At 41.9% G+C, this 15,772-nt stretch overlaps 1 protein-coding gene across 16 annotated transcripts in view; it reads right to left on the bottom strand.

Moving 5' to 3' along the window:
• The window catches only part of RYR3 (ryanodine receptor 3), a 572,638-nt gene that overhangs the window by 82,586 nt on the left and 474,280 nt on the right, over positions 1–15,772 (bottom strand). For 15 of the 16 annotated variants that reach the window (XR_013521058.1, XM_054240576.2, XM_054240580.2 and 12 more), the window contains 5 exons: positions 15,295–15,344; positions 14,830–14,890; positions 11,797–12,035; positions 10,320–10,401; positions 2,234–2,364 (listed from right to left, as the gene is read on the bottom strand). Coding sequence is in view for 15 of the 16 variants with exons in the window: in XM_054240576.2 (XP_054096551.1) it covers positions 2,234–2,364; positions 10,320–10,401; positions 11,797–12,035; positions 14,830–14,890; positions 15,295–15,344 (563 nt within the window). In the remaining variant the exon portion in view is untranslated. The remainder of the gene's footprint in view (positions 1–2,233; positions 2,365–10,319; positions 10,402–11,796; positions 12,036–14,829; positions 14,891–15,294; positions 15,345–15,772) is intronic. The other variant, XM_054240579.2, reaches the window with a different exon arrangement.

Here is a 15,772-nt window from a genome sequence, read left to right as displayed (position 1 = left end):
ATTAAGCCTTCAGTCATTCTCTGGCTCTAGATAAACTTTTTAAGAGCCATACACACGGTCAGCATTCACTCTTTGCTGAATCCAACGATGAAAAACATAGGCTCAGGGGAGTTGGACCTAGATTCCCAAAGTGTGTCACTAATGGAAAAAGTACTGTGTCATCTCTAATTACAACCTTGTCTCTTTTCTTCCTTGGAGTATGCAATGATGGATAGTCATTTTTTATTTATGAATATGTCTTATTAAATCAATGCAAAGGTATACAGAATGAGAAGGAACACTTTTCAAGTAGCTCTTGGGAAGGAGCACAATGCAAGAGACTCATTCCCCTCCCTCCCAAAGCTAACCTAGGCTTTTCTCTGTCACATCCTCATTTCACCCTGCTACTGTGCCTTTATGAACTGAAGAGCAGAGCTGCTTTCTCTCTGTCCCCAGGAAAAGCTCTACACAGTGCTGGTATAAAGACAGAGATACACTATTTCTTAAGTCACAGTTGAATCAGGAAAAATGTATAGATATCCAGAACTGTCAGTGACTGGGCCCCATATCCTTTTGGAGTCAGGGAGCAACACCTGGGCTGGCATTTGCCTGTGGATGTCACAGCCACTTCTCAACTTCACCAAAGCCTGCTCTATTGCTCAGCTTCCGTTTTGATGAAAAGCTAGGACTCATTTGGAATCAGGAGTGGGAAGAAAACAACCAGGTTGGAAATACTTTTTATACTTTTTTTTTTTTTTCCTAGTCTTGAAGGGAAGAAAGGGTGAGATAAGGCTGAAGGGATTGGGGAAAAGTTAACTTACAGATTTCATATGGGACTTTGGAAAGTTGAGGCATCTTGTAATGTTTCTTTCTTGCCTAGCTCTGAGAACACTAGTCTCAGCTGTATTCTATCTAGCTTAGTGAAACATTTTTAGTAGTGGCCTTATTCGAATTGTCCTGGTTATCATTTCTGGGGGTCGATGTGCTCCTCTCATTTCAAGTAACAAGAAGCAAGTAGAAATAAAGCTGTCATGGCTTAGCACTTTGCATTTTCAGATGGAAAAAAAAAACAGTGGAAATGTGGCACGAGCTCTTTGCTGCTCAGAATGCTTCTTCCTTAAATCTCATGGCAGTTTGAGAAAGGGAGCTTGAACTAAATGGAATTGCTACCACATTCATCCATCTACTGGTAGTCTGTGGCAGTATTTCAAGAAAACATTGGTTCTGAACAGAAAAGGCTCTGGTTGAAAATAATTCACTGTGACTTTTTCTTAATATTGATTAGCTTACAGTTCAGTAATTTTTGCTTCAGAATGGATTGAATCATTGCAGTTCTTTCTAGTTGGAGTCCAAGCTTGATTCAAGGCTCCTACTTGAACTCCTCTAATTCTATTCCCTTGTCCTTGGTCAGGATCACAATTAACCCAGATACAAGGACCCTTCAGAAGCACATTTACAACCTGCCCGGGATTTTAGTTCCAGATTATTCTACAAGGGAGGGTGAAAAACTTCTCCCGTAGAGGACCTGGTGGCAAATATTTTAGGCCTTGCAGGCCAAACTTTGCTGCCTCTACTCAACTCTGCTGTCGTGCTAAAGCAGCCACAGATCAAATGTAAATAAGTAGGTATGGCTGAGTTCAAATAAAACTTTATTTGCAAAACTAGGCAGGGGACCAGATTTGCCCTGTGGTCACAGTTTACCACCCTGTTATGGAACCTACTGTGTCAACACTTCCGCTAAGAAATTATCTTTCTTGTATAATTTCTCTTCCTTCTGGTGCCTTTCTATGTCATATCTTCCATGAAGATGAAAATGTGTGGTCAGCATCTTTAGAAGCACAGTCTCTCCATGGACTTGAAGAGTATAATTAGGTGATTAGTGTAGATATGCACCTCGAATACCACTCTGGAGAGGGACCACGAAAAAGCAGTCACATCCCCAGGTGCAGAAGGGGAATTGAAACCCAGGGCAGAGAAGAGATCCTGAGATCTTAGGATGCAAAGGATTTCAAAATCAGCAATGCCGATTCCTCACTGTACAGAAGAGGAAACCAAAGCCTAATTGTAACAAAGGCTTGCCCTTGCTTATTTCTCCAGTAAGATGGAGACCTTCAACCTAGTCCCTAACCTCACCTCCTGGCTCCTCTCAGACCAAGAAAGCCACAGTGCTGCAGGGCTGCTGCTCCCTGCCTGTGTGGCTCTGCTCCTCTCAGCACATGAAATGTGTCGATGACCTTTGTGGGGAGATACTTACTAGACCTCTCCCTGGGGGTTTTAGTGTTGAAGACCGAGAGTGGATTGTAGCGATTAAGGGTGGGCTCCAGAAATGCCACTGGTATGGCAGCTGCCAGCGAGGCCAGACATTCTCCAAGGGCAGGGCGTTGCCTGGAAACAAAGAAGTCCATTTAGAAGTAGTGCCTCCCACATGCTGACCCCATGCATTGGTGGACCTTCCCCATAGATTAATCCATGGACATCCCCAGGCACTAGGCTCAGTTAGGCTGCATACACTTCTCCTTCCCCTCATCTTTCTTTGGACACTCTCACTACTTGGATCCTAGTTCTTAACTGGTTAAGATGATATAACACACTGTGCAGCTTTGTCCCTTTCTCCCAGCATGTCTGAGAGCAAATTCAGCTGGTATCCAAATTGAGATGAATCCTCACTGTTCTCAAAAATGCTTTGAAATCTGTGTACTTTCTCTGTGTCTATTCTCTGCTCTGGATGGAGTCTATGTCAACTAGTGGGAACAGTAGGTAGCACACCAAAGTACCAATGAGACACAAAAATAAGACTTGCCTTACAACAGAAACGACAGGTCCTAAAACCTACTGCTTGATTTACAGGCAAGACATCAAATAACTATTACTCCTTTCCCTCTTTTTTACAAGGAGTTTACTCTTCACCATGTCTTAAGGTCTGTTTTTTTAAAGTCTTCCTGTGAAGCAAGCAAGCAAACAAGAAACAAAATGCTTGGGGTTCCTTGTTCAGACTCCAAGTTCTCCAACTGAGGTACTTACACCTGCCTGCAGGGTAACCAAGTCTGTAAGTGCAAGGGATTGGAACTAGCCTTTGGCTAGTCAAAGCAGAGCTAGGACTGCAGTAACTTTTCTCCCTCCCAGTTCTGGGCTTAGCTTTGGGTACCTTGCCTACTGGTAGTGAGATAAGACAGTGATAGAGCTGGCTAGGAGGGCCCTGTGCAAGGACGGACAACTGTTGCTTTCTGATGAATAAGAGACCAGAGCCATCTGTTTCCCACCCACCAACATCTTTTGTCAGCCACTCGCCCATACAGACTACATACCTGACTTATGAGTTTCATGTGATATCAACTCCCAAATAGGAGGGATTTTTTTCAAATAAGCCAATAATGTGAGCCCTTTGTTAGATCATGATACAAAGATAGGTAAAAATGCACACAACAGGTCTATACTTAAGACTCAGATGGGGCTTACTGTATGCAAGCCCTCACTCTGCCTTCCTCTATCGCTGATCAATTCAAGCCAAGAACTGATGCTGTGCGTATGAGCTCATAAGCAGAATCCCTGGGAACTGAGGGTGCTGGGCTGCACCTCGGGGAATGTTACAGGATCATCACATGACAACAGTCAGCTTAAGAAAAGGTACTTGGAGCCAGGATCCAACACTTGTCGTGTTACTGTGATTCTGTGGAAGCAGGAGGGCACCCAACTCTTGTGGGTTCCCTTCAGCTCCCGCAAGAGCTGTGCCTAAGACTTTGCATTAATTGCCTCTCACTGTGACAACAGCCAGTAATTCCAGCAGCACCAAGAAGCTAGAATGCCAAAAGCATATACTGTCTTAAAGTGGGTAACAAGAATTTATTATGGGGAGGTTAGAGGAACCTTTTTTTTTTTAAGTGAGAAGTAAACTGGATAGTCTTAAACTTAACCTTTGTCCTCCAGATTCTTTCTAATTAAATGCAGGGCAAATACAGAACCTGTGTTCTATACTGAACTCTAAATCAACAACGTGATCAAGTAACATATCTCTATGGACTAATCATAACGACTAAAGTCAACCTGCAGCTTTGTTCTAACAGAGAAATAGACATACTTGAGTTGGATTAAAAATGTGATCTTGGCCAGACGTGGTGGCTCAAGCCGGTAATCCCAGCATTTTGGGAGGGCAAGACGGGTGGATCACGAGGTCAGGAGTTTGAGACGAGCCTGGCCAACACAGGTGAAAACCCATCTCTACTAAAAATACAAAAATAAGCTGGATGTGATGTCAGGCGCCTGGAATCTCAGCTACTCAGGAGGCTGAGGTAGGAGAATTGTTTGAACCCAGGAGGTGGGGGTTGCAGTGAGCCAAGATTATGCCACTGCACTCCAGCCTGGCAACAGAGACAGAGTGAAACTCCATCTCAAAAAAAAGAAAAGTTGATCTTAACTGGTCTTGAAAAAAATGAACTACACAAGACTGTCTATGATAGAATCTGCAGACAGCAAATCTAGGGATATACAGAATTGCTCTGCTTGAGATATAAGATAAATCTGCTGAACTAGAGAGGAGGAGGAGGGAAGGGTGGGTGAGTTGGCAGAAAGGTATATATTCCTTGGAAAAATCACGCAGTCTTCATTTAAGTTATCAAATATATTTTTAAAAGTGATCTTTTAAATTCCTATAAGGGGGAATTAATATATGTGGTTTTATGTTTTATTTTCTTCTTGGGCTTGGCTGATAGCCTACTTGGCCATGAATCATTGGAGTGGATAACTTGAAAATCAGCCCCCAATCACCAACACTGAATTGAGAAGTCCTCAGTCAGGCAATCTCTTCTTAGCTGATGGCTCCATCTTGTCCTTGGATGTAGGTTTGAATGCTAAAATCTCCCCACTCAGGACTGCTCCAGAGGCAGAGTGGAAGCCCTTGGACAAACCAATCCTGTCAACCAATCCTATTGTGCCCTGTGTATCAACGCTGCTCAGAGACGGAGACTGCTGAGAGTCAGGTGCTGTTTGGGAAGCTTTCACAATGCAGCTTCACTTCCGAGTAGGCCCCAGGCCAGGCCTGTTCCCCCACCCTTCTCAGCACCTGTTCTTCCCCAGTTATTTCTCTTCTTTACTAAGTTCAAGGTGGTGGACAGATGTGGGAAGACGGGCATCATTTTAACTTCAGACCTGAGTGGCCAATTTCTTTGGTGACAACTGAGCATAGTGAGTGCTCCCACATAGCAAAGACAAGCATTCACAAGGGGCAATTTTTTTCAGCAAACAGTTTTACCATCTTTGCCACCGTGGCCAATGAGGAGAAATATGTTGTTTTCTCTCTTCAGTCTTGCTTTGTGAGTTGGAGGAAGAAATAAGGAGATAAATTGTGAATGGGAAAGAGAGGCCACAGGTAGAGCATTAGTGAAAGAAAACCTGGGTGAAAATCAGGAATAACAAGGGCTAAAACCTCAAATCTGATAACAATTTTTTTTTTTTTTTGAGATGAAGTCTTGCTTTGTTGCCCAGGCTGGAGTGCAGTGGCACAATCCCAGCTCACTGTAACCTCTGCCTCCCAGGCTCAAGTGATTCTCCTGCCTCAGCCTCCCAAGTAGCTGGGACTACAGATGTGCACCACCATGCCTGGCTCATTTTTGTATTTTTAATAGAGACAGAGTTTCACCATGTTGGCCAGGCTGATCTTGAACTCCTGACCTCAGGCGATCCGCCCACTTCTGCCTCCCAAAGTGCTGGGATTACAGGCATGAGCCACTGCGCCTCCCTGCCCAATAGCAAATTTTACATGGAGACGAACCTAGTAGACAAGTGGTCTAGAGTTGGCTTGGGACTAGATGGATCCATTATTCTTCTCTTTTTATTTTCTCTTTCTTTCACCAAAATTAAAACCATGATCTCCTGAAAGCGGATTTCTAGGTTAGTCAGACATGAAGGCAGTCCTTGGGGCAAAAGGCTGTTGCTAAGTCTCAGTTCTCCGGTGCTGTGGTGACTCGGGGAACTGGCCCTGCAAACCTGAGCGCTCCACAAGCTCCGTAACAGGGCATTTTCTAGTCTGGGGCACACAGTGGTGCTAATTAGCTTCTTGCCAAGAGATAAACAACAGCTCTCTTGGCCTAGCTGTTAAAAGTTAAACCCAGGAAAAAAAAAAAGCAAAACTCAGAAGTCTGTAAAAGTAAAACCCCAAAGTCTGCCAATTAATGCTCCCGGCTGTGAAATATCAGTGGGAATGACTTTGGCCCCAAAGCCCAAGGAGAAATTGAGCTACACAAAGACTAGCTGTTAATGATATAAGGCTCCCTGGTCATTAGTGCTTCCCGGGGGTAGTGTTGGTGTGGACCAAGCTTCCTTCAGAGAAAGGTCTGGAGAAAAAGCTCCATAATAACCAGAAGATATACTGGAAGAGCTTATCATTGGATATGGAAACTCCCTTGTTCTGTAGTCCAGGCTGGAGTGCAGTGGTGCTATCACAGCTTATTGCAGCTTTGAAAGCCTGGGCTCATGCAATCCTCCCACCTCAACCTCTTAAGTAGCTAGGACTAGGACTATAGCATGTGCCACCATGACTGGCTGATTTTTTCTTTCTTTTTTTTTTTTTGAGACAGAGTTTCGTGCTTGTTACCCAGGCTGGAGTGCAATGGCGCGATCTCGGCTCACTGCAACCTCCGCCTCCGGGGTTCAGGCAATTCTCCTGCCTCAGCCTCCTGAGTAGCTGGGATTACAGGCATGCGCCACCGTGCCCAGCTAATTTTTTGTAATTTTTAGTAGAGATGGGGTTTCACCATGTTGACCAGGATGGTCTCGATCTCCTGACCTCGTGATTCACCCGCCTCGGCCTCCCAAAGCGCTGGGATTACAGGCTTGAGCCACCGCGCCCGGCCGACTGGCTGATTTTAGAAATTTTTGTAGCCACTGGGTCTTGCCAGGTTGCCCAGGCTTGTCTGGTCTCAGTTCTTGCTGCCTCGTACAGTATTTTTCACACAATACATACTTGGTCAGTGGTGACAGACTAGATAGTGCTCAGTTTGTACTGCAGTTTTTGTTACATCCTAATTTGCCAAGTAGCACTTTCCTTTTCAATCTCTAAGTTTTATTTCCATATATCTGAATCTTTTGCCTCTCAAAATCTATTGTTATGGATACAGGAAAAGACAAAGACATGGAAGTGATGTACATAAATGGTGCTTTGCAATTTTGAAAGATCCTTCATGTATATTCCAGGGGCTACTAAAGAGAGGAAGTAACATGTAGCAGAAAGGCAGGGAGCTCAATGGGGACAGGGCAGGACATATGTCTAGATAGCAGTATTGGTGACCTCAGAGGGTTAGGGAACACTGTGCAATGTCTGATCAGAAATAATTGGTCAAAGTGAGCCAGGCAGAATGGAGGAAACAAAATAGCTTTAAAGCACTAAGTAGAAAACTTAGTCCTCATTTGAAATAAAACTGAGACTCAATGTTTAATGTTACTGAGTTTCAAGCTCTGCTTTCTTGAACAACCCCCAACAAATGCTCTTTAATCAAAGTATCTTCAAGTTAAATAATTAGGTATTCTGCATGATTACATGCACAAACCATTACCCTTTTCTGAAATTTTGTGTCTTAAAACTCCACTTATTGATGACATCAGTGCTGTTGTCTCAACTAGAAAATATTCCAAAAGAAATGCCTCTACTCTGTTTCAATAACTCTGTCCATCAAAGTCAACCCTATTACCAAGGTGTCTTGAATCACTTCTATCTACAAAGCATACTCCAGGTATAGCTGGAAAGCAAGTATGTAGTGATTCCCTTGTATACGTTCATTGGTCAAGGAGATGACAGCAAAAGGTGGTAGAGAAATGGTGGGTTCATTGTACTTTCCTCAGTGGAATCCACAAGAAATGAGAAAAAGAAACTGGGAAGAAATCTTGAGCTATGCTAAAATTTGAAAATGTACGATAATTCCGAACCCATCAAATATGGACCAAATCAAGCAAGGACACCGAAATGAAAACATCCTCCCAGATGTGAAAGAGGTCCTAGGAATTTCTGGAAGTAAATGTGAAGGTTTTAAGGGGAGCAAAAGATAAGATTTTGCCTGAAACGATGGGGACGAAGGGTGTAAGCATGCCATGGAAGACCTGGCAGGCAGCATGAATGTGCGGCTACGTTCCGTATTACAGAGTAGCAGATGGAAACAGACTGGGGAAAAGTATACATGTCATCTGCCATTCTCATGACCTGGACTCCTAGCCTAGAGAAGCCACTGGATCTCAGGTGAAGCAAAAGAGTGAGAGGTAGCCTGTTTTGTGACCGTTGACTTGAGTTCTCCAAGTAGAGGACACAGTTACATTAAATCACTAAACACAAGTCCTATGACTTTATGATGCACTGAGTTTCACCATCTTCTCACCTGGGCCAGCTGCTTGCTTTTTTGGGGGGAGAATATCAGAGACCAAGCACTGTTGCACTGCTAGTGCTAATCACACAGCTGGATTCAGGGAGAAAGAATTAGTCCTGAGCCAGCTTCTCAGATGTGAAGCTGCTTGCTATTTTTTTCTGTTCATTCTCCTTCACTTTAAAACACACAAGCACACACATTCTATCCATTCTCAAAAACTAGCAATATACCTAACAACCAACGAACAGATGAAAAACATAGCTCAGGGGAAAAAAATATTTAGGAAAAAAATATATATAAAAAAAAAGCAACCAGGAATAGGAACAGCCTTAACCTAGGGGCTTCTCCAAGCCTGACTTCCACCAACATGGTACGAAGCATAGGCACAATTTTCATGGTGCTGCAGATATGCAGTCAACCTGGAATGAACACATGAATAAAGGATAGAAAGTCACATGAAGAGCAGTCTTCTTCTGGCCTGACATTTCAGAGTTGACTTTGCTTTGACTTTTTTTTTTTTTTCAAGAGAAGAATGCATAAGCTTTACAAACAATTTACAAAGAAACACACAGACAAGGGATAAGTGTGTGTGTGTGTGTGTGTGTGTGTGTGCGCATACATATGTGTATATCCATGTATATATATATGGATATACACACACAATGAGAGAATGAGAAAAGATACTGAGGACATATTTATAAATGCTCAGTGGGAAAAATAAATGAAAAACATCTGCCTTAAGTGAAATTTGGCATTAATAGAAATTTATTTTTATTAATTTTTCTGTGATTTGGTATAAAATATGGATAAAACTTTGCCCAGCTCCTATCCTAAATTACAAGTGATTTATCTATATTTTTTGTAAAACAGTAAGGAAAGCCTGACAACTGTTAAGGACTTAAAATCATAATAAAAACAAATTTAGTCATTAGTTCAACTAATTTTTTATATTCTGGAAGCTTTTTAGAAGCTGCAATTATGAAGAAACAGACATTTCTACAACATTTTTTGGTTTCTAATATATGACTTCAAGTTAGTAGTTCCTTAGTTCTTGAAGGGGCTGGTCTTTTATTTTTGGCTTTTTTGAGAAACTGCAATTGGAATAAATGTAAGTTTTGACATGAGACAAGGGTTGACTGTTGGTTTGTTTGATAAAAGAATCCCACATAGAGGCAGCACATGGAAAGTAGATACCGAGGGATTTTAGATTAAGTAATGGTAAGCACAGATCGAATTCTTTCCAGTTTGCTTGTTTGAAAAGGCAAGAAAAGAAAACAAAAGACTTCCAAGGATAAGAGTAAGATCGTTTTGTTAATACTGATTTTGTTTACACTGTTTATCCTTCCAATCTTCCCCATGGATTAAACAAAACAACAGAACACAAGGCATTTAATGCTGAAAAGCAAGGGGTCACCGAGGGCCTCTGCTACAACAGACAGATTAGAGAGCAAAACTGGAACCCACACACTTCTGCCATAAGCTTGCTCAGACTCAAGAGTATTGACTAGCACTGCTAATACCAAAGTGTGCACTTGTTGAAAACTATAGCAAATCTGACAGCCAAGACTGGTAAAGGTTCAGGGTTGTAGCACATAGAAACTCATTAAACATTGAATCAACTGCCTCACGTCCCTTGAGCTTCTCAGCAAACTTTAACCTCAGAAACTCTGGAAATTATTTAGAAGCTGTGATTCTGAAGAAACAGATATATCTTCAATACCTTTTTTTTTTTTTACAAGCACATGATTTAGCTTGGCTATATTGCTTCTCCGGCCACATACATTCACCACCTATCTCTACAGAAGTCATAAATCCCAATAGCCTCATTGTACTTCTTGATATTGCCATAAGCATGTCATAACCAAGACTCTAAACCACCACTCCATATTAGTGAGCATTTTGGTTGTGCTGGATCGAAATGATACTATTGTTTAAAAAACTGTAAGTAACATTTTGCTAAGCCTGAAAGTGTTAGCCTCTTCGTTCGCTAATTACCTTTCAACATAAATGTTCTTTCCTGTCCCAAGGGAGTAGAGGCTGCACAGTATGTGGTAGCATGAAATCTGCACATCACCTACTGAAACAGAAAAGAAATGTCATTGACTTGCATCAAATCCTGAACACAGAAAGGATCCATGAAAAGAAAAAGAAAAATGTATAAACATCAGTCAAAAGTAAAAGATCTCTCTCTCTCTCAACAGACATATCCCTTTTCTACCCAGATGCCAGTTTGCTAATTGCTGGACTGGGCAGGAAAAAAAAAATAGAAAAACATCCTTCACTGAGCAATCCCAGTTCCTTTATTGGGCTTATCATTGCTTCACAGGGAAAGGAATCTTTTGACCAATGGGTCTTTCCATAATGCAATTTGTTTAGTTTCCAACAGAGATAGGCATTTTAGCCAAATTTTATCCAGCGCAATATTTCCTTCCTTTGGGAGAAAGAAGGCAGAAAACATGAAGTTTGAATGAGCCTTCTGCTCATTTTCCAGGAGGATATGTCTAACTGCTAGACTTTCCTCAGAGACAGAGCAAAATCCCTCATGCCTGCCTATCCCAAATTCTCTGCTGGGTGTTCTGTAAAAGGCAATTCAATAGCATGATTTTATCATGTTTCCTAGGGGAAGGGCATGTTTTGCTTGTGAATCTGCAGGCTACACATCTCTAGCCATGTCTGGAGCTCATACCAAGGCTGGGACTACTTTAACACATTCAGATCTAATTTAATGTTTTATTTTTCAACCAAGGAGTTGCATTGTTTCTATGACACAAAATAATGATTTTGGATGTTCTCCCAGCCCCCATACAACAGTAATCATTGATTTTCAGTTGTTTAAGGATATGAAAGACACAGTCTTAGCTATCAACAACTGGTCAAATTAAATCATGTGTCAACATTTAAAGTGTAAAACTAAACTTTGGTGGCAGAATATCTGCCCAGGGGGCTAGGGGTGGCACTAAACACGGTGCTAAATGCAAACTAAAATAAAACCAACCAACTTCGGTCTTCTGAAAGCTCAGATAATGAAATGTTAGCATTTTCCTCTGCTCCTGATATCCAATGAATAAATTAAGGCTTCTTAACAAGAAAAATGACATCTGAAAAACCCAGGAGCAAATCTATATCTCCCACTGTATTACTCAGATAACCTTTTCAAATTAAGCGGGAGTACAATAGCTGACAGCCAGACTAGCAGATGGGAAATTCTGGTGCAGAACAAAAGTGGAAAAAGATAAATGTTAAATATTCAAATTAGGGAATTTCTTTCCATTACAAGAATATATTACTTCATTTTTTAAAAATCTGTTTTAAAAAAAGGATTTAAAATCCTTTTAAATCTTTTTAAAGAAGAAAAAAGCATGGAATAATTCTCTCTACTCTGCCATCAAGGTCAGCATAAATGAATGGGCTCCACACCTCCTATCTGGGGCTATGTGCACATAAATCCACAACAAATACCAGTAGAACTCACAGAGTAGGTCCATTCCAAACTGATGCTGAGCGACGTGCTCAAAGATGGACGTCAGGATGGGGAGCAGAGCCACTGTAGTATAGTTAATATTCTGAGAAACGCCTTTAATCTGCGTTCGGGAATGGGTGAACTTTCCTAGTTTCAGGTTTTCTGAAGTCTTCTCCAAGTCTTCTGCAGCATTTTCAAAGAATGCTCGTAACCCAGCTTTCACCAGCTCTGAGCCTGACTTCATGACAGTCCTGAAAGCAAACAATGTTCAAATCTAGAAGCATAATCTGAACTTTTGGCCAATTCCCTTCTTGAAACTGGCAGTGTCACCTGAGCAGACATTTGCCACTCCTGTCGCCCAGTGACACTGTGTCAGGAGAAAGGGAGACAGCAGTTAACATCCAGGAAGAAACCTGAATCACACAATCCCAGAGGGGCTGGCCACTGAACAGTCTGAGGAAAATATTACTCTTCAGGAAATACAGAGAACAATCCAGAATGAAGCCAATACTGGTTACCCACTACCATCTATAGTAAGTTGCAACTGGCTAAAGTCTTCTGTAAATGCCTAGTTAAAAGAACAGAGAAATGAGCTTTAAGAAAAGGTGTGGGATAAACAACTTTTATAAAGACTAGCTAGAAACATAAACTCTTCTGAGGCAAGACTTCTTAGAGAAAACGAGCAAGGAAGTAAGTCAAAAGAAGCTTAGATTTCTGTTAGTTTGCAGGAAATATCCTAGGTTGGATGAGAAAAGAGAAAAAAAGACACCTAACTCTTTTAAAATAGACAGCTGGTTCAGATCTCTAGAAACAAACAAACAAACAAACAAACAAACAAAAAACATTGAAATGTGACCTGCAGGGATGAAGATCAGCTGTGGATATTTGAAGCATTCCCTCACAATGACAGAATTTAATAAAACTTAGAATTGGCACAAAACTTACAAGTCATCTATAATGTTTATATTTCTATACCTTATTCAGAAGATTAGGAAAGATTTGCTTCAAGGACAGATGCTTTTATCTCTATCATTTTCCCGATAATCATTCAACTCATCAAGACAATAAAAACAAAGAAATAAAGTCAGTGAGGTTTGTCTTTATAAGTATTCATAAGGTATCTTCCTGTTTTTTGAGATGGGGTCTCACTCTGTTGCACAGGCTGGAATGCAGTGAGCTCTCACGGGAGCCTCCCGTGCTCAGTAATCTTCCCACCTCAGCCTCCCGAGTAGCTGAGATCACAGGCATGTACTACCATCCCTGGCTCATTTTATACATTTTTTGTAGAGATGGGGGTCTATGTTGCCCAGACTGGTCTTGAACTCCTGGTCTCAAGCAATCTAGCCACCTCTGCCTCACAAAGTGCTGGGATTATAGGTGTGAGCCACTGCATTTGGCCCTTCCTAACTTTCTAGTCCCAGGTTTTGCTAGGAAAGATGACTAAACACACTAACCTGCAACTCACCTTCATTAAACCAAAAACAGGGCCGGGGGTGGTGGCTCATGCCTGTAATCCCAGCACTTTGGGAGGCTGAGGCGGGTGGATCACGAGGTCAAGAGATCGAGACCATCCTGGTCAACATGGTGAAACCCCGTCTCTACTAAAAATACAAAAAATTAGCTGGGCACGGTGGCACGTGCCTGTAATCCCAGCTACTCAGGAGGCTGAGGCAGGAGAATTGCCTGAACCCAGGAGGCGGAGGTTGTGGTGAGCCGAGATCGCACCATTGCACTCCAGCCTGGGTAAACAAGAGCGAAACGCCATCTCAAAAAAAAAAAAAAAAAAAAAAAAAAACCCAAAACAAAAACAAAAACTGGACTCTCTCCAAAGACTTTTCCCAAATTTCTTAAAGATTTCTCATCCCTTTAATAGCCCTTACTTACTTCCCTCCTTTTTTGCAGCCATTTTCAGTTCACTGTGGATTTTCATCTTTGGAACACTCTTTTAGTGCCCCACTCTTTTAGGTTGGTATCCTCTTTTGCATTGGGTCTTAGGAGGTGTGTTCTCTTCCCAACTTTGCTAAGGACCTTTTTTTTTTTTTTTTTTTTTTTAAAGATGAGGTCTTGCTACATTTTTCAGGCTGGTCTTGAACTCCTGGGCTCAAGCAACCCTCCTACTTCAGTAGCTTTGACTATAGTCAGAAACCATGGTGCCCAGCTCTGACAAGGACCCTTCTTAATGGGCATGTTAAAGAAAGCTCCCTGTCAGTTCTTTCTACTGCTTCTCTCTCTTTCTCTCTCTCTCTCTCTCTTTTTGACACAGGTTTGGGCTCTGTCATCCAGGCTGGAGTGTAGTGGTGTGATCTTGACTCACTGCAACGTTCATCTCCTGGGCTCAAGCCATCCTCCCACCTCAGCCACCCAAGTAGCTGAGACTACAGGCATGCACCACCATGCCTGGCTAATTTTTGTATTTTCTGTAGATAAGATGTTTCTCCATGTTGCCTAGGCTGGTCTTGAACTCCTGAGATCAAGCGATCTGCCTGCCTCGGCCTCCCAAAATGCTGAGATTATAGGCGTGAGGCACCGCGCCCAGCATGCATCTCTTTTTGTCTCATCATTTGCGTTAATATTACCAGAACTTATGTATTATTTTTTATGACTTATTCTCAAATCTCTAGGCCATGGGATCAATGTCTTTGTTTCTGCTTCTTTTGAAGCCAGATCTCTCTGCATTTCCTTCTTTGGCCATTTTGAATTCAGAGCACTGTTCATCTCTCCCATAACATTTGTAGATTCACCACCCACCAGGGAGCTCTGCCGCATTCTAAATTTTACCTTCTGAAAGATGCACCCCCCAGGAAGACAAAACAATAACTGATCAAGACTTAGCATTCTGTCTATGCCATGGTAGTGGCTCTTGTTATATGAACTGAGAAAAAGAGAGTGCTAACTTCTAGGGTCAGACTCATCTTTGCCCTGTCTTTCCTCTTTTCCCAAACCGAGCCAGCAGCGATCTGTCTTCTCTTCAGTATAATAATTAGTGAGATGAGAGGGTCAGAGAGGAAGTCATGAGAAACTATTGGGAAAATGGGGCAGACTTACCTTGTGTCAAGTGTCTGAGCTAAGATGTGAAGACAGCTCACCATTGTAGTAGAATCACTACCTAGAATAAAAAATACCACCTGTGATTCCCCCCAAACTACTCAACCTGTCTTTCAAATGCAATCTTCTCCATATGCACAAACCATAGCCTAGTATAATTAACTACCAACACATAAAGAGCCGGGCTTGAGTTCAGAGGCAATGCATTCATTTCTAGCCTGACACAACCTTTGCTTTATGATGGATGTTAGAGGCAGAACTCAAAATTTTCATTGGTGTGGAAAATCTGAGCAGTTAAAAGGGTAAAGAGGTCATTTATCACACTTCAGACCAATTTTCTACAGCAAATTTAGGTGACACCTTAGTCCCAAGGCCCAGGTTGTCTGAGGAAGACACAAATAAAGGCAAAATGCAAGTTCAGGATAATTAAGGGAGGAGAGGCACCTTTAGCAACACTTCACTTACCAAAGAGGGAAATCCTGTGTCTAACAAGAGCAGCAAGCTTGCAGAACAGGCTGAAGAAGAAAAGAAAGCAATTCAGAAAGTCATGGAGATTAAAGGACTCATACTGTGTATCCTCCACCCCAATGTCCCTTACACTGCGAAACAGAGAGCATAGAGTGGCATTCTAGGAAGATGCACTATGTTCCTACCAAAGAATCCTCTGGTCTATGCTCAGGAACATGTGTGGTTCACATTGCCTTGGAGAATCATGAAAGGTGCCTTGTACGTAGCTCCATCCTTACTAACCACAATCCCTCTGAAACAGTTATAGTATTTTGCAGTGACCCAGTGCAAAGTATCCTTTGCTAGAGTACCATGTATTGAAACATTCATTTGTGTGACATTCAGGGATAAATGAAGACTCTGGAAAAAAGCATGATTTTCTCCTTGTTGCAATGGATTGCAAACCATTTTACAGCCTTCAGCTGAGGGTGTGACA

Source organism: Callithrix jacchus, chromosome 8 (genome assembly GCF_049354715.1).
Source record: "Callithrix jacchus isolate 240 chromosome 8, calJac240_pri, whole genome shotgun sequence".
Classification (NCBI taxonomy): domain Eukaryota; kingdom Metazoa; phylum Chordata; class Mammalia; order Primates; family Cebidae; genus Callithrix; species Callithrix jacchus.
This window is presented reverse-complemented; position numbering and strand designations above follow the sequence as displayed.